General features: G+C 43.7%; 1 protein-coding gene across 1 annotated transcript; it reads left to right on the top strand.

Moving 5' to 3' along the window:
• The first annotated feature begins 4579 nt into the window (after positions 1-4579).
• On the top strand, positions 4580-15783 carry LOC136017831 (ubiquitin carboxyl-terminal hydrolase 42-like). Its single transcript, XM_065686487.1, has 16 exons — positions 4580-4776; positions 5375-5585; positions 6290-6490; positions 7483-7593; positions 7742-7844; positions 8005-8072; positions 8213-8283; positions 8833-8915; positions 9562-9673; positions 10308-10448; positions 10650-10750; positions 11211-11349; positions 12044-12775; positions 12982-13070; positions 13340-13963; positions 15102-15783. The coding sequence occupies exons 2-16, from the start codon at positions 5384-5386 to the stop codon at positions 15115-15117; spliced, it is 2793 nt and encodes a 930-aa protein (XP_065542559.1). The 5' UTR covers positions 4580-4776; positions 5375-5383; the 3' UTR covers positions 15118-15783.
• Positions 15784-17970: the final 2187 nt, after the last annotated feature.

Below are 17970 nucleotides of genomic sequence, written 5' to 3'. Positions count from 1 at the left end.
ACCAGGGATTACAAAGATTGCAACTGACGGTCTGTATATTTCATTTAAAGGCTTACTTAAAATTTCACAAGTAGAATTTTTTGTAAGAGCATCATTTTCTTTCCTGTTCTGTCGGACACTAGGAACTAATGTACTTCACATACGAGTTATAGTCAAGATCTGTAAGAAAATCATCTGGTTCTCAGCTTTATGAAACAACAAATACGCAGATTTGAACGTATTTCTCAAGACGATCTCTGATACTCTTCCGTATGTTTTAACTACATTTTGTTAATATACTGTCCCTTGTCCAAAGTCTCAGTTGTCTGGTTTTGTCTCTCTAAAGTGGCTAGCTAAAGACAAATTCATACGGTGATTTTAATTTTTATTATTAAATGCTATCAGACTGTGACACACTTCTTCTTCACTGGTCCTGCATCAGGAGACCAGTGAGTGGGGAACCTGTAGGAAACACAGGGCATCTGAATAATCTTTCTGGTTTATCCAAGCCGTGTTGTTCAGAGATGTCTAAAGTTTCATCTTTGCTCTTTTAAAGGTAAAAAGCACTTGCCCTACTTTAAATATATAGCATGTAAAATTGATACAGTAGGTAAATACAGCAAAGTTCAAGTGGATTTTTACTGGACTTATCTAACATGCAACGTGTCGTGTGAATTGACAGCTTTCAGAGTGTATTTGATACGCAATAAATTAGATCTTCCTTTCAGTGGTAGGGGAGATGATGCTGTCACTGTGACCCAGAGAAGATAAGTATCTGGGGACTTGTTAGTGGCCACACAGCTCAGGCGCTGAGTGAAGCCACCTGCCTGGCTCTTTCTGGCCCCTGCAGCCGCAAAGGCCAGCACTGAAAACAAGGAGCGGAGGAACTACACGAGTTTCAGCGCAGCACGAAGGGAGAAGTATAAGGCCCTAGTAGACACCAGTTCCCTGTGTGCCCTGATGCCCTCAAGCTGTCAAGGGGTGGAACCGATCTATATTTCTGGAGTGACAGGGGGATCCCAAGAGTTGGCTGTACTGGAGGCTGAAATCAGTCTGACTGGGAGGAAATGGCAAAAGTACCCCATCGTGAGTGGTCCAGAGGCTCCGTGCATGCTCGGCATAAGACTACCTCAGGAGAGGGTACTTCAAAGATCCAAAAGGGTACTGATGGGCTTTTGGCATCGCTGCTTTGGAGACTGAGGAAACTAAGCAGCTGTCCATCTTGCCTGGTCTCTCAGAGGATCCTTCTGTTGTAAGGCTGATGAAGGTCAAACAACAAGTGACAGTCGTGACAACAACGGTGCACCAGTGGCACTATCGCACCGAGACTCCCTGATTCCCATACATAAGCTGATCCATAGACTGGGGAGCCCAGGAGGGATCAGTAGGATCCACTCACCTTTTAATACCCTTATATGTCCAGTGTGAAAGTCTAATGGAGAGTGGAGACTAATAGTAAACTATCGTGGCCTGAATGAAGTCACACCGCCATTGAGTGCTGCCGTAGCGGACATGCTAGAACTTCAGTATGAATTAGAGTCAAAGGCAGCCAAGTGGTATTGATACGCGGATTGACTCCACAACTCGTTAAAGTTGTAAAGTAGGTATGCTTTATTCAGCGCTGAGGTGCATGGGGATCGTTCCTCCAAAGTATGCACACCCAGGGTCGTTTTTCCTTTACATTCATTCCCTCATGGCACACATATGCATTACATTACTGATACGCCTATACATATTTAGTATCTGTCCCCGCTTCGTATTATCATGAGCTAGAAGGTCCTTTGCGCCTGCGCAGTGACCCCTCTGGTCATGGGCAGGGGTCTCAAGATGAAGTAAATGAGTCTTCCTCCTGTGGGCAGGGGTCCTCAAGATGAAGTAAATGAGTCTTCCTCTTCTTAAACTTTTCACCTTTTAATCTTCGCACATGGCTTTAGGGTTTAGTCTGTACCTCATCCATAAATCATCAGCTTCTCCCCCTTATCAATAGACCCAGACATTCGCATTTCCTTGTCAATAGTTGCTTATCGGTAGAATCAGGCCTCTGTCTCCTCCCCTTATCAGCAGTCTGTGCCTTGTTCGCTTGGTAAGCATGATAGGTGTTTACAGCAGACAATACTTTTGTTTAAGCAAGGGATTCTTCTAACTCTCTTATACAATCCCCTGTATTTTTCTTTGTACATTTCATTAACCCTGTATCAATCCCCCCTTTTCTATAAAGTAAGTAAATTCTTTTACTATATTATTTATGACAGAGCTATCCATGTTCTTTCTATCGATTCACAAAATGATTTTGATATACATTGTACATTTCATTAACCCTGTATCAGTATGCCACGACTGATATTGCCAATGCATTTTTCTCCATTCCTTTGACAGCAGAGTGCAGGCCAGTTTGCTTTTACTTGGAGGGGCGTCCAGTACACTTGGAACTGACTGCCCCAGGGGTGGAAACACAGCCCTACCATTTGCCATGGACTGATCCATGCAGCCGCAAAGGGCAGCACTGAAAACAAGGAGCAGAAGAACTACACGAGTTTCAGTGAAGCAGGAAGGGAGAAGTTTGTCGTCCCCGGAGGGCTTTTCCTCAGCATGGCCAACCTCTAACAGGTGCTGCTTTAGGCCACTGAGCAGCCAGTCTGTCTGAGTAGCTACCCGTGGACTTAAAGCCCAATAGTAAAAGGGAAAAAAAGGTTGAGAGTTTGTTCTTCACCTGTATGGGTAGTACCTAATTGCCTGACGTTTTCACAAGCCACTTTGTTTTACTGGCCTTGTGGCCAGTGGAAAGTTTGGGCCAGTTTCACTCCCTCTTAATCCTCCTACAAAGAGCATTTGGAATGAAGTACCATCACACACAAGAACACTATCCCATTTGCTTTGGTAAGTTAAAGAGATATATTGAGCACCACAAATAGCTGATTAAGATGTTGCATTTTAATGCTAAGAAATACTACATTTCCTGCTACAATAGCCTTAGTCATACATTACTCTCAGTAGTTATTCCTGCCGGAGAGAAGAACTTCATCTAACTACAGCATATTAACCCCCAAGGCATTTCCTTCATGCTTCTAGGCAGGCATCCTCACCTGGTTAAATAAACAGGTTTTCAGAAGGGAAGAACTGGTGCAAAAGTGCTTCATGGCTTATTAATGCTTCTGTAGTCTCACATTTCTCCAGAAACACTTTATTGGCTGCTTTTCACACCCTTGCGCACATTGGTACCACTGATTCTGGCTTATTTGCATTACAACTCTACTTGTACAGAGCTCAAACTGATGTATGCGTTGCTCAAAAACAAAACCTGAAGCTGCGGAACAGAAGACTCGAAACAGGTGAAGCGGGCAGCTCTGAGATCGCGCTGCTTTGCAAACGCAGGACATACGACTCAAAATCATTTCTAGAAAGAGTCTAAATGTGTTCCATTAAGCCAAGGTATCTCCACACTGACACTTCTTCAAGGATTGTTCCTCCGCTGGTTGAGTTTCACTCCCTTGAAAGTACTTGTATCTGAACAGTCATCCAAGTAGACCACAATTCCACACACTGGGGAAAATCTGAGGTGTAGAAACATTTACTTTGTACTTTTCCTCTCAGCCTTTATCGCAAACATGCAATAAAGCAGAACACTGGCAGGATGACACCCCATGCAAAACAAGGCCCATCAGCAAGCCTGGAACAACCAAACAGCCTCTCCTTGACAGTCAGAAGCGGATTTGACACACATCACCTTGGGAAGTCCGTGGCTTTGCCAGGACGACACGTTTCCCTGTGCTGTATCCCGAGCTGCTCTGCAACTCCAGCAAGCAAAATGGCTTTGATAAAGCACCGGGTCTCCAAAGCGGTCACTGGCACAGTAGGCACGGCTCAGGTTCAACAAGTTTGTGAAAAACTGCCTGCTACCAGAAGCAGCCCGAAGAAGCCACCCTGCGCTTCCAGCATGGAATTAGGGGCTTTCCCTTAAGAACAGTACGTGCACTGGGAGGAGAAAAGCATCGTGGTAAAAACGGCAGCTCCCGAGGCATGAGCGGCATTGTTCCTTGCTTGGGGAGCAGGCGGCGGCGGCTCCTGGCGGGGCCTGCCGCCACCCGCGGGGAATCGAACGCTTCGAAGGGTTCCACTTCCCGCCGTCCTCACGTCCCGTCCGTTAGTTGCCATGAGCGCAGAGTCGCCCTAGGCTGCTCGCTGCTGCGGTCCTGCTTCCGGACGGTCCCCGACGTGCGAGCCCGGCAAGCGACACCCGGGGCGGGGCGGGGCGGGAGGGCGCCGAGGCGGCGCGGCCTTGCGGCTGTCCCCGCGCAGTGGTTGCCGCGGGTCGGAAGTGGCGAGCGGGGCTGGGTCGTAGCGTGAGGTGGAGGGAGAAGGGCGAGGCGAGGTGAAGCGAGGGATCCCTCGGAGCCGCGCTCTGCCCTCGCCTTTCACGTCAGGGTCGCTTTGGTTTGGCTGTGTTTGGGCTCTTGCCGCTCCCGAGCGCGGACGTGCTGCGTGCCGTGCCGGTCCGTGAGAGCAGCGGTGCCACAATGCTTTTCGGGACCAAAACCTGTCGGAAAGGCAGAGCGGGGGGTGAGCGGGTAGGTGCTGCAGGCTTAGCGCTGGTGACGGAAGGCCGGACAGTTCCATTTGGAACGGGTACTATGACGTCAACCGACTTTGAGAGCTTATCTTGCGACCCGGAACAAGCAGACCCTCAGACCCCGGTGAAACACTGGGCAGCCGCGCCTCGGGAGAGCAGAGAAACCCCTGGGCGGACGGACACCCCGGTCCCGGAGCTGACAAACTCGGACCCCTTTGCTTCCCGCTAAGGTTAAAGGGATAATTAACTGCGGGTTTGCTGGGTTGGCGGCTGGATTATTTCTGATGAAAGTGAACAAGCGTGGCGTGTGTGTGTGTGTGTGTGTGTGTGCGTGCGTGCGCGGGGTGTTCCTTACTTCGAATTTGTGTGTGTGTGTTTGGGTTTTGGTGGGCTTTTTAGGATTTTTGGGTGGTTGGTTTTACTTTTTTGTTGCTGATTTGGTTTGGTTTTTTTTTCTTACGGTAGTGTTGCATTGTGGAAGTGTCGTTTGCAATTTAGAGACGTACAAGTGCCTTCATGTCTACCTGTAGTAGTTTTGTATTGCTCCTTATTTCTACCTGGGTGTTTTTGTGTACGTTATTGTTTTGCAGTCACTGCTGCAAATGTTTGTTTTGTCATGAGACGAATGCGTAATCGCTACTCCCCAGTTACATTCAGTTTTGTGAGTGGGGTTTGAGTTTGGTTGTTGTCGTTTGGGTTTTTTTTAATATTTCTTACCAGCTATTTAGTTCTTCAAGTTATTTCTTTGATAGTGAGTGACAGAATTTCCTTCTGGAATGCTTCTTGATATTCTGAAGTCAACAAAAAAAATTTTTACCTCTGTTACAGATACCAGCAATGACTTTAAAGAAGAGAATACCTTCAGTGTTTAAAGAGGTATCATTCAGGTGGCCCAACAAATGTCCTGCCAAGAAAAGAACAGCATGCACTGCAAACTTGGGCCGAGTACAACCTGAGGAAGCTCCAGAGAAAGTACCGAGAGGTTCTATTTATTCTAGAACCTCTGAGAAGCCTAAGCCTTTTGGCCGGGAAGAGCTAAGTAAGTGTGTCTTCTGTCCTTCCCCCCTTTTCTTCAGAACGAAAACCCTAAAAGTTAGAAAACGCAGTTCTCGTTTGTTGCACTGATATAAGACGGGGTTGTGACGAATAAAGCCTTCAGCACTAGGCTGCAATTTTGTGAGTCCCCTAAGGCAACTGCAGGCACTGGCGTTGGAAAACCTGTAGTTTTGTCTGTTTAAAAATCTACTTGTAACGATCGGTTTTGAGGAGGTTTTTATAATACACAGACTTAGCCAGGTCTTCTGTGTTGTGCAGAGAAAAGTACATTTCACCTTTGTCTTTATGGCTTCCATTCTTCACAAGTCTCTGCATGCTAACCCTGCTCAGGAAGAGGTCTGGTATCTGTAGGGTTACCTGCTCTGCTAGTTACTCGCTTACTTTTCCGTCCTTGTTCTTACGTTTATTAGCATAGAATTACAAATGTCAATTAAGTTACAATAAGGAAAAAGACCAGAGTGGTAGTTTGTCTTGTACTGGAAGAACTGAAACGGGTAAATAAACCATAGTTCAAAACTGTGTGCTGACCTGCAAATTCAAGTGGCCGTGTTTAAGCTGTTCATCTCGTGGGTTTGCGTGGCGGAGCAGACCTGGCTTTTCTGGGTGCTCCTGCAGAATGCTACCTTTTAAACATCCTTTTTCAAAGAGAAACAGTAAATATTTTTTGAAATCTGATTTTTCTTGCAGTTGTTAACGATGGAATTGCCCCACCACGTAAAATTCTTTTTCCACCTGAGAAAATCTGCATGGATTGGCAACAGCCACTGAATGTTGGAGTTGGACTGGAGAACCTGGGCAATACGTGTTTCCTTAATGCTACTCTACAATGTTTGACGTACACACCTCCTCTGGCCAGTTACATGCTGTCTCTTGAACACAGCAAGTCATGTGAGTCCTTTCTAGCATTATTATAAATATGTTGGGCAAAGGTGAAAGAACAAGAGTGATTCTGTGGAGAAAACGCGTGGCTTTCCCGTTTTACCGGCTTTGAACGCCATCTTCGTGGTCTTTTTCAACCTAAATGATTCTGTGATTCCGTGATTCTTTAACAGAAAGCTCGGAATGGTATATAAAGTGCATTTGTCCATTCAATGCACAATGGTAAAATTGCAAATAAAGACCATTTCTTGCTTTGTGTGAATAATGAAGTACGTTGTAAAGGAAGGCATTTGGTGAACATTTGACATTTGGATTTCCTGCTGGTAGAAAGGTGGTAAACTTTAGGATGGTGGCATCGTGGATTCTTTGTCTCTGCAGCCTAGATACCATAATGTGCTAATACTGCAATAAATGACACGTTCACTATTGACCCATTAAAAAAGTTCGCACCCTAGAAAGCACTCTGAGCTAATTTCCGCTGACCTGAAATGGAAATTTGTGTGGGGCAGTATTAAAATTTTGACTGGTTTTATTCTAGTTAAAAGTTTGTCTTTTTTGAACCTTTGAATTTGTGTTCTTTGCATTTCCATTCTACGCTTGAACTGATTTGCCATTGGAGCCTCTTTGCATATCCTTCTAGGTCTATTTTGACAAAGGTACATGCGTGCTTTTTGGTTTGGCATCTTAGTGTTTATTCCTAGAAATTTAACTGTGTTTTTTTGACATAGATAAAAATGTGTCCAGTTAAGAACCCTGTCGCAAAAGGGAGGGCAGAAATACTTACACATACCTTCCTTTCATCTTTCCTTTCTCCCAGAGGGTTCTTAGCTCTGTGTCACGTAGCTCACCTAACAGCAGTATCCTGAAAATCACACACATTCTCTCTTAGCGCTGTGTCATCAATTTCAATAGTGTTTGTCACGGATACTAGTTTTTGGTTTTGTTCTTTTTTGGTAGCAATGCTTATTTGACTAGACTGTGTTGCTTCTTTCACTTTTCAGGTCACGAAAAAGACTTCTGTATGATGTGTACATTGGAAGCTCACATTAACCAGGCCCTGTGTTTCTCTAATAATGCTTTCAAACCTATAGCTGTTATCAATGGCCTTAAAAGTAAGTAATTTCAGATGGTTCTCTTTTGATATATTTGGTAACTTTTCAAAGCACTATCTGATGCATAGAAATGATTTTGGTACTTTTAGAAACGTGAGTTTTCTTTCAGTTTCTATGAGAGAAATATAACCACCTTCTTTTTTATTAGGAATAGGAAAACATTTCTGTTACGGCAGTCAAGAGGATGCACATGAATTCTTGTCCTTCACTGTTGATGCTTTGCAGAGAGCTTGCTTGAATGGAGGAACCACGTACGCGTAAACAAATCATTTCACTTTTAGATGTTCTCTAGCCCCTTTTACTCCTTTCTTTACTACAGTACATTAAAACGAATGTCCTTGGTAAAAACTGTTTGAAGAGTTAACTCGGAGCCTCGCATCATCTGAGGTCTGATTTACCATTTCTTTCCAGATGGGACACATCTTCTCACGCCACCACACTTATTTATCAAATATTTGGAGGATACCTAAGATCCCGAGGTACTTGTTAAAAATCTTCCTGTCCTTTGAACTGGCCTGTGTCTGTTTGTAGTAAAGGCCTCTGTACTTTGACTAAAGTAAAATGTATGAAGACTTTCAATTTGTCCAGTCAGTGCTAAGCATTTGTATTTTGATTCCAGTAAAATGCTTGAACTGCCAAGCCGTTTCGGATAGGCACGAACCATTCCTCAGTATTACTCTGGATATAGAGGTAAGGTGTTTTGTGAATACGGGTCGAGCTGTAGAAGGACCTGTAGAGCTTTCCAAATAAAGGCATTTTACTTAAAAATATATACTGCTAAAAGGAAAGAGCTTGGCGTTGGGTGGGAGTGGATTGGACTTTGGCCTTGTGTGGAAGGCATCTAGGTGCTCTCCCTGTCTGCAGTGGGTTTAAGCTGTAAAAACAGTAATTACATCTAGACAAACGCCTATACTCTCAGACTACTCGATTATTCTGCTTCAGCATCTATACATCTATCGTTAGGCTGATGGGTTTGATCGTTCTCATTATTGATGCCATAGCATAGTACAGATGCTGTCTGTGGCACTGCAGACTTTATTTTCTTATTTCAAAATAGCATCATTTCCACAGGAGGTAAATGCTCAGCGTACTCTGAGGTTTCTGCCTCCTTCACAGTGGTTGCCGGTTGACAGTAGGTCACTTGAGGATGCGCTAGCAAGGTTCTCTCGTTAACTAGCAGGAAGTGTTTGAAATTTTGCATTTCCAGTGACTTAGTGCTCTACTTTCTTATTCATCCAGACCGTTACGTCTGTCACCAAGGCGCTGGAACAATTTGTGAAACCTGAACAACTGGGTGGAGAAAACAGCTATAAGTGCAGCAAGTAAGATTCTTACTAATTCCATCTGAGTCCAAGAGAACGCATTTCATGTTATCACATGAATATCTGGAAAGAGAAGAATTGCGGCCATTAGCTCCTATTAGACTTTTATTCCTACTGCCGCCTGCACTGGGGTTTATTAGCCTTCGTAATTGTGAGGTTGCACACAGAAATGTTCATCTGGCCAGAAGTTAAAGGGGGTGTCTGCTAAGTAGTGGTGAGCTGAAGCACGGAGCTAAGGACAACGATTTGGGGTGGGAGGCAACATCAGCTCGTTGAAGGTCCTAGTGTTCCCTGTGGAAGAAACTGGGATTGGGTCTCAGTGCATGTGAACGGTGGTCGTTAACATGAGCAGCCTCTAATGACTCGCTAAAAAATGTCTTGCACGGTTCTCGTGCTGAATTGTTGGGAAGTCTCTCCTTTTTGTCATTAGGATAGATGCTCAGATGTTTGCTTGGCTATGAAAAGAGAATGTTCTAAGACCTTTGTTTTGTAGAGCTGTCCGCTTACATGCTGTTACCTTCTGTCTGTTAACAAACCCAAAGTGCGGCGTATGGGTTCATAAGCCTGCGTGAGAGACGTAAACTTGTTTGAATTTTGGGAGGGGGAAGAATTTGCTGTTAAACATTTGTCTGTGCTTGCTTTTAAGGTGCACAAACATGGTACCTGCCTCCAAGACGTACACAATACATCGTTCCTCCAATGTTCTTATCATGTCGCTGAAAAGATTTGCAGATTTTAGTGGTGGCAAGATCAGCAAGGTATATTTGCAGCTGTAAAGCAGCTTTATCTTCTATATATCTATGTTCTTTATCTTCTTGGAATGGGAGATTTCCCCAAGAAAAGATCATTTTAAAGAGGGGGAGTTTAGATTGGATATAAGGAAGAAATTAGGGTTAGGGTGGTTAGGGTGGTGAGGCACTGGAATGGGTTGCCCAGGGAAGTTGTGAATGCTCCATCCCTGGCGGTGTTAAAGATCAGGTTGGACAGAGCCTTGGGTGGCATGGTTTAGTGGGAGGTGTCCCTGCCCATGGCAGGGGGGTTGGAACTAGATGATCTTAAGGTCCTTTCTGACCCTAACTGTTCTGTGATTCTTTGATTTAAAAGTTGTTAGTGTTTGCAGGCTGTAACTATAATAACAATTGTCTAAGAAGCGTCAATCTAGCAACTATGGCTTACGGTAACCCTAAGAGTAGACGTCACTCTTAGAGCTAATTCTGTAGAAAACAGTTCTCTGCAGCTTAAATTATTAAATGTTGTTTCTGAGAATAGGTATTTTTAAATGAATGAAGAATATATTTGTGTGATCCTAGCCTGTGTTCTTAGAAGGGTTTTCCTCAGGCTGTTCCATGAAGCGTTTCAGGGTAATATTTGAATCTTCCTGTTTTCTTTTAGCACGTAAACTACCCTGAATATTTGGATCTCCGAGCATATATGTCCCAGTCAACGGGAGAACCACTCATCTATTCTTTATATGCAGTTCTTGTTCATTCTGGTTTCAGCTGTAATGCAGGACACTATATCTGCTTCATAAAGGTGGGTATCGGCTTGATTTCCAACAGGGTAAAATAAACAAAGAAAATGAATGTTACTGGCAGCCACCATTTTGATGGAGAAAGGTTGAATGATGTGTTCTGTTCGATCTGTTTGGTACGTTTTGTGCTGTAGTGTTCCGCCTGTGATGTCATTTCGACAACATGCATTTTGTCTGAAGGTATCACTGTCTTTTATTTGCAGGCCGGCAATGGATTTTGGTATCGAATGAATGATGCCATAGTGGAGCGTTCTGATATCAAAACAGTTCTCAATCAGCAAGCTTATTTACTTTTTTATATCAGGTAATACCAACTACTGACTCTGTTCAGAATATATTTACTTTCCTGTTACTGATACTTTTCTTTCTTTCCAAGTGTTTTTCTTTCTGTCCTAGGCAAAGTTTACTGTTTGTGTAATTCAGTTCTGTCTAACCTGAACTTACCGCTGTCATTTACTGTCTTTCATTGTTTGCCCTTAAACTGGTGAGCTTGTGCATATTGCTCTACATCTGCTCTATGTAGCTGTCTAATATAGAAGAGGAGAAATTACGCCATAGAAGGTGTAAGGGGGAGTTGTTGCTCTGACAAGCACAGTCATTGTAGGGAGACCATTGTCTATTTCTTACTTTGTAGTCTTGGTTGAGTCTTTTATATATGTCTTCTGTGTCACATCATCTGTTCCTTTAAAATTATAGTTGGGGTTTTAATCCAAGAATAGACTGAAAGAAAAACTCTAAACTGAGATCACTGCTTTTTTCCCAAGGCGCTATGATTTGACACTTGGAGAATGTGGGCTTTCCTTACCAGCACCGTCTTATGCCCGTTCATTCCTTGGTCAGTGGGGGCCTAAGAGTAAGCAGGCTGGATTTACGGGACCACGACTTCCTCCTCATATGGTTAAGGTAATTTGCAGGGAGTAAATAATGACACCAAATTGATAATGTTGTTTTCTTTTGATGTGTGGGGGGTATTGTTTTATAGCATCGAGTTCTATTTTCCCTCCCACACTACAGCTTTCTTCACAACCGTCATGCGACAGCCAGAATTATTGAAACAGTGGCTAATCCTAAACTGTGCAGCCATGCTACTTCATTATACTTCCAACTCAAAGTGCTTTCTAAAGCACTGACAGCTACGCTTTTGAGACACTTGAAGGAGTCTATTAATTCTTGATGATGATGATGATAAGAACAATTGCAGTAGTAATAATAATTAAATATCACTCTCCGTCAGTGTTGCTTTAGCTGAGACAGTGAGAAAGATTTTTCTTGGTCCTGAGTAGCAGAGCAATTATTGCAGTGTTTCCAGGGAATGTTTAAAGGGGAAAATAAACATATTTGGGAAGAGCTGTAGTCAATGTTAAGTTGTTTGAGTGGGTTTCAAAAAATGAGGCTCATTTGATACCAAGATGCAGTAAACCAAAAGCAGCAGGAATTAAATACACTTGTTGGACTTAGGTTTATATTGGAAGTGAGGTGTTTATCTTCTTAGGTGGTGAGGCAATTTTTAGAAATATTTAGTAGGAGAATTTAATGTTTTAGTAAGTGCTGTGTAATTGCACATATTCATCTTGCAATCTTTTCTTTTTCAATACAGAAATCAAGTTGTGGAAATGGAAATGGACCCCTAAAAGGAGATACAAATCCTCTTGGTATGACCATAAACAAGCCATCTTCAGCTCCACCAACTGCTTGCATTCGAAACGTGGAAATGACCAGGCCTTCATCTACGGATCCATCGAAAGCCCAGAAGATCACTATCAGTATTCCTAACAAATTGCCTGAGCTTCAGACTGTGTCACAACCTGGCTGTGTTACCAGTGCTTTGGAGAATGAGGATCTCAGCAAGGCCGTTCCTTCCTCCACAATTACAGATTCTCTCAGAGCAGAGTCTTCCTCAAATGCATCTACAGTGGCAGTTGCTGCTAACATTTCCAAACAGGAAGTTCCTGATGAAATGTTTGTAGAGCCAGCAGTGAATGTAAGTCCTACAGTCGGCTCCGATGCTCTAGTCCCTTCCAGTGCAGAGTCTTCAGGAAAGTCTGTGGAGTCGAATGGCGTGTTGAAAAGGAATTGCAGCATATCTTCATATGGAATTGTAATGGGGAAGGTGGTTGGCACATTGCAGAATTCCCATTCTTTCTGTGAGAGTGCTGAAGAAGAGAGATCCCATCATGAGCTGCCACAAAATGATTCACTAAATGGTGCTATTAGTTTAGATATTGGATTTAAACAAAAGGGACAGAAACTTGATGATTTTGCTTGCCAAGTCCAACCTGCTAAACCTTCTGAGATTTTCTTTGCTAAAACAAATGGATTGCTTTCACGAGCAAGTTATGTATGCTCCATCTAGAACTTCTCACCTATGACGTGTTTAGTATTCAGGAGGAATGTTCCTAATTCATGTGAAATACTGTGAAAACACACAGCACAGATTTCCTCATTAACACTTTGTGCTACTGTCCCATTAGTTTTCTACATTTGTTTTTTTGTGGTTTGTTTGTTAGTTTGTTAACGTCTATGTTTTAATTGTAGATACCTGTAGCTGAGTCACCGATTCCTCAAGAAATAATCTTAGAATCCCTGGCCTGCAACCACCTGAACAGGTTGTCAGAGAAAACAAGGTAAATTGAGTATACTCTGATGAAAACAAGATTTCATACAAGTTTATCATTCTTTTACCCATCTGCTAGTACTATTTAATAGAAAGCTTTAAATTAGTACAGCAAATTCCACACTGTACATGTAGGATTGCAGATGTCAGCACCGAGCATGTGTTATTGTCATATTAAATACAGGCAGATGCCTCCTGGAATGCTTCTGTTTCTTCACAGAATGGTTTTCCATTTTTTACCATTGGAATCCTTTCTCTGTTCTCTTTTTTCCACCCTAGGATGCGTGCGAGCCAATACAGGCCTTCGCATAATGAAAGAAACAGTCCAAATAATGGCAAAAGCTGGGGAAAATACTCTGATTATAGATCCCGAAGCAGAGAAAGAACAGAACAAGACAGGAATAAGTATTCTCGTTCCAAAGGAGAGAAAACCTGGAGCCCGGAAACATACTGTCAAGATGAAGCACAGAGATGGGAAAAATGCAGATATTACGAGGATTATGACTCTGCTCGTAGAACAGGAAATGGTAGAGAGAGGAAGTACACTCATTCTGACAAAGACTTTGACAAACGGAGTCAATTCTCGAAATCAGAGCGGGATGATCCCTGCAAGAGCAGATGGGCTGACAACACTCACTGCAGAGAGGAAGGAGCGCATGACTTGAGCAGCCACAGAGGGAACCTCCGTCATTGTTCAGTACCTCCGCAGCAGTCTGAAAAACACTCTTGGGAAGGGCACGCACCTCCACCTGCCTCAGCTCGTGCACAATTTGACAACGCTTTCTGGGAAAATAAGAAACTGAGGCTTGGCAAGAGGAAATACAGTGACACAGAAGGAGGCGAAAGCGAAGTGGAAAGGAAACGCCGCAAGATAGATGATAAATATCAAGAGACGGATTACAGGTAAACAGGGATTCCAGCATAATCTGCAATTTTTTTCCTAACTCTTTTCTGAATGTTTCTCATGCCTGTCTTTTTCCCATTGTGTCTAAGTGATTTATAATAATAATCCGCCTGCGGGTTGGTCATTAGGCTGGTCATTAGGTTGGTCAAGCAAACGTAGGAAGATGTTGCTGAACAGCATTAGAACGCTAGATCTGGAGCACAAAGTTAAGAACCTGTCCTGGTTTAAGCCCAGCCTGCTGAACCCAGGACAGAACCGCATCCGCGCACTGTTCTTGATTAGGTTACAACAGTTACATATTTTTAACTCCACATATTCCACAATTAGCCCCTGTAAGGATTTGTGTACAAACCAAGACTTACTGTTATTTAATCTGAGGGCTTATGTCTGTTGCATCTGAAGTCAGATGTGCAGAAATTACTGCAAAATAGCTGGCACACAGCAAGCCATCACCTGTGGTAAAGTAAATAACACTTCATACACACATCAAACACTGCATCCCTTTTCCTATTTTTAACCTGCATGTTTCCCTCAGACCTCAGGATTTGGATGGCCTTGTGTTTCACATTGACAATGACTAGGACTGGTTTGGCTTTAGTGAATGCTTTTGCCAGCAGGTGGCCAACTCTGGTTATTTCTAAACCAGTCAAAAGTAGAGGAAGAAGTTAAATGTCTTGCACCCCACTACACAGGCCAGGGCCGTTAAGATTAGTGCGCTATTTGTGTAGACGTGAGAGATGTTAACCGATAAACACAGTGACAGAACCCCACTTTGGTCCACTGCTTGCAACACAAGTGGGATATGAGGGCTGTGAAAAGCCATTTGTTAAGTCTGGAGAATTTTAGTATTTCCTCAAGTCCATAGATGTTCATGAACTTCCTCTTGTGGAAGGTCCGTCTTTAAAAATACTAAATAAAGGGGTCTGAAGTAGGAACTTTCACTTTAGCATAGATCCAAAATGCAGTCTGTTTGGATGTGGGGAAGCTACCTTCTCAAGTCCGTCAGATAATATAGTCACAGAGCAGATGGAGCTGTGTGCAGGCTTGAGACCTCTCTTTCAGAAACCTAACCACTGAGACAGGGTTTGGCGTTGAACGTCATGACATGGACTGACATTGCTTTCTTTTGTCTTTCAGATACAAAGCTCACTGATGGAATCCTTCGATACCCAAACTAAACCTACTGTCAAAACCAACTATGTCTTATCATCAAACCTGACTCTTTACCATCAAAACTGTGTGCCATCAAAGCTGATGGTTTACCATCAAACCTGGCTGTTTACCATCAAGAATGACTCTACCATCAAAACTGACTGCTTACCATCGAACCTGTCTTTGCCGTCAAAACTGACTCTTTACCACCAGACCTGACTGTTTACCGTCAAACCTGGCTTTACCATCAAAGCTGGCACTTTAGCACCAAACCTGACTGTTTACCATCGAAGCTGCCTTTACCATCAAAACTGACTCGTTACCATCAAATGTGACTTTTTACCACCAAACGTGACCGTTTGCATCAAACCTGACTGTTTACCATCGAACCTGGCTTTACCATCAAAAAAGATGAGTCTTTACCTTCAAAAACAACGACTCTTTTATCTTCAGACTGGACTTTATCGATGTTGACCATCAAAACTTTGAATTTATTATTGAAACATTCACCGCCAAGACAAAATCCATATATTTTAATTCCATTTTCTTAATATACTGTCACTTGTCTGAAGTCTCAGTTGTCTGGTTTTGTCTCTCTAAAGGGGCTAGTTAAAGACAAATTTATACTGTGATTTTAATTTTTATTATTAAATGCTAACAAACTGTGGTGCACTTCATATTCGCTGGTCCTGCATCAGGAGATCAGTGAGTGGGAACCTCTATGAAATAAAGTTCATCTGACTAATCTGTCTGGTCTAATTAATCGACTTGAGGAGAAGCGATCTGAGTTGTCCCCCTACTTGCCTTACATTTGGTTGAAGCTCATGGAAAGCAATGGACAAAATTCCTCCTTAATTTAGGGTGGGAAACCAGCTCTTACCGGAGTAACATTTATAGCAGCACAGCTATGAGTGTTCAGCCTTACGAAAACAACTGATTTTGCAGCTGAGGAGTTTTCTCTCTGAAAAATTCAACCTGTCAATTTAAATCAGTGTGCTTAAAGGTAGGCAAAGAGGCCTTTTACTTACAAGAGCAGTTGCAAAATCAGATCTTAACCTCTTAAACAAGTAAATCAGCACGCACCTCCCATGTATTCTTGGTAAATAAGGAGCTATGCAACAGTCGAGTTTCACACTTTAGAGGAAGTCCCCAGGCTGAATCAACAGGTCCTCCTGATAAATGAAAATGTTACTATTGCAGTGGATTTACATCGAACACCACATTTTTAACAACGGTTGATACAGAGTATGTCATGCAAATCACTTGTGTACACCAACTAATACTTAAATCAGTCCCTATCTGTGCAGCATTTACATTTTTATATTCAAACTGTAGCTAGAAACATTTTACAAGAAACTATGGAAATGGATCTTGTAAGCCAGCCCGGCGGGGCGGGGCTGGGGAACGTGCCCAGTACGGGGCGGACGGAGCCAGCACGGCCGCCGCCACCGCCGCCACCACGGGCTGGACAGGCAGGACCGGGACGGGGCGGGAGGGGGCTGAGGCGACGCGGCGCTACCCCTGCCCCCGCAGCACCGGTTGCCGCGGGCCGGAATTACCGAGCGGGGCTGGGTCGGAGCGTGAGGTGGAGTGAGAAGGACGAGGAGATGTGAAGCCGTGCCGCGCCGGTCCGTGAGAGCAGCGGTGCCACAACGCTTTTAGGGACCAAAACCCCTCGGACGGGCAGAGCAGCGGGTGAGCGGGTAGGTGCTTGATGCTTGGCGCTGGGGACGGAAGGGAGAGGCAGACCCTCAGACCGCGCTGAAACACCGGGCACACGCCCCTGGGCGGACACAGACCCGGCCCAGGTGCGGAGAGACGCAGGCCCCGGGGCCGCTCTCGCTGCTCCGTACAACTCGCGGTCCCCGATCTCGGGGTCGCCAGTAGTGCCAGGAAGCGTTGCTGGGCTGCGGCAGCGGGGAATGAGAGCTTCGAGTGCCTCTCCCCTTCGTGTACCTAACTGGCTTCCCGTTAAGATCTTCCTTAGCTGGAATAACTGCGAGTTTCCCAGCTTGGCAGCTGGATTCTCTTTTATGACAGTACACGAGTGCGGCGTGTTTGTGTTCGGGATGTTCCTCTTTTTTCTTTTCTTTTTTTTGTAATCGGTTTGGATATTTTTTCTTACGGTAGTGTTGCAGTGTGGAAATGTAGTTTGCAATTTAGAGACATAGAAGTGCCTTCATGCCTACCAGTAGTAGCTTTGCATTGCTCCTTATTTCTACGTAGGTCTTTTTGTGTACGGTATTGTTTTACAATCACTGCTGCAAATGTTTGTTTTGTCATGAGACAAATGCGTAATCGCTACTCCCCACTTACATTCAGTTTTGTGAGTGGGGTTTTTAGCTTGGTTGTTGTCGTTTGGGGTTTGTTTTAATATTTCTTACCAGCTATTTAGTTCTTCAAGTTATTTCTTTGATAGTGAGTGACAGAATTTCCTTCTGGAATGCTTCTTGATATTCTTAAGTCAAAAAATATTGCTTCTGTTACAGACAATGACTACAATGAGGAGAACATCTTCAGTATTTGAAAAGCTGTCATTCAGGTACACAAGCACAGAGGTTAATCAATGGCCACAGTGAGGCAGACTATCGGAGACCACCAGAGACCCCTCAAATATGGTAAAGCGAATATGATAATTCCAGGAAATCTAATGAATAATTTGTAAACAAATTGGTGGGCTCCCGGGTGGCTCAGTCACTTGGGAGCCTTCGACAAAGTATTGTAAGGAATTACACAGTATTACTGACCGGCTACCTGGAACCCTAACAAATTGGTCAGCGGTACTCAAGAGCTTGTTTAGAACTTACATTGCATTATTCTGCAAACTTTTTTCTAAACCAGACAGATGTGTAGG

The sequence above is a fragment of the Lathamus discolor genome, chromosome 6, assembly GCF_037157495.1.
Source record: "Lathamus discolor isolate bLatDis1 chromosome 6, bLatDis1.hap1, whole genome shotgun sequence".
Classification (NCBI taxonomy): Eukaryota; Metazoa; Chordata; class Aves; order Psittaciformes; family Psittacidae; genus Lathamus; species Lathamus discolor.
The sequence above is the reverse complement of the archived record's forward strand: the minus strand, read 5'-3'. Positions and strand labels throughout refer to the sequence as shown.

Bases quoted from the DNA above. Each gene is read 5' to 3' on its own strand.
- LOC136017831 (XM_065686487.1), top strand. From the start codon at position 5,384: ATGACTTTAAAGAAGAGAATACCTTCAGTGTTTAAAGAGGTATCATTC. The intron at 9,674-10,307 runs GTATATTTGCAG...GTTTTCTTTTAG, and splicing joins GTGGTGGCAAGATCAGCAAG to CACGTAAACTACCCTGAATA. The intron at 13,071-13,339 runs GTAAATTGAGTA...TTTCCACCCTAG, and splicing joins AGGTTGTCAGAGAAAACAAG to GATGCGTGCGAGCCAATACA.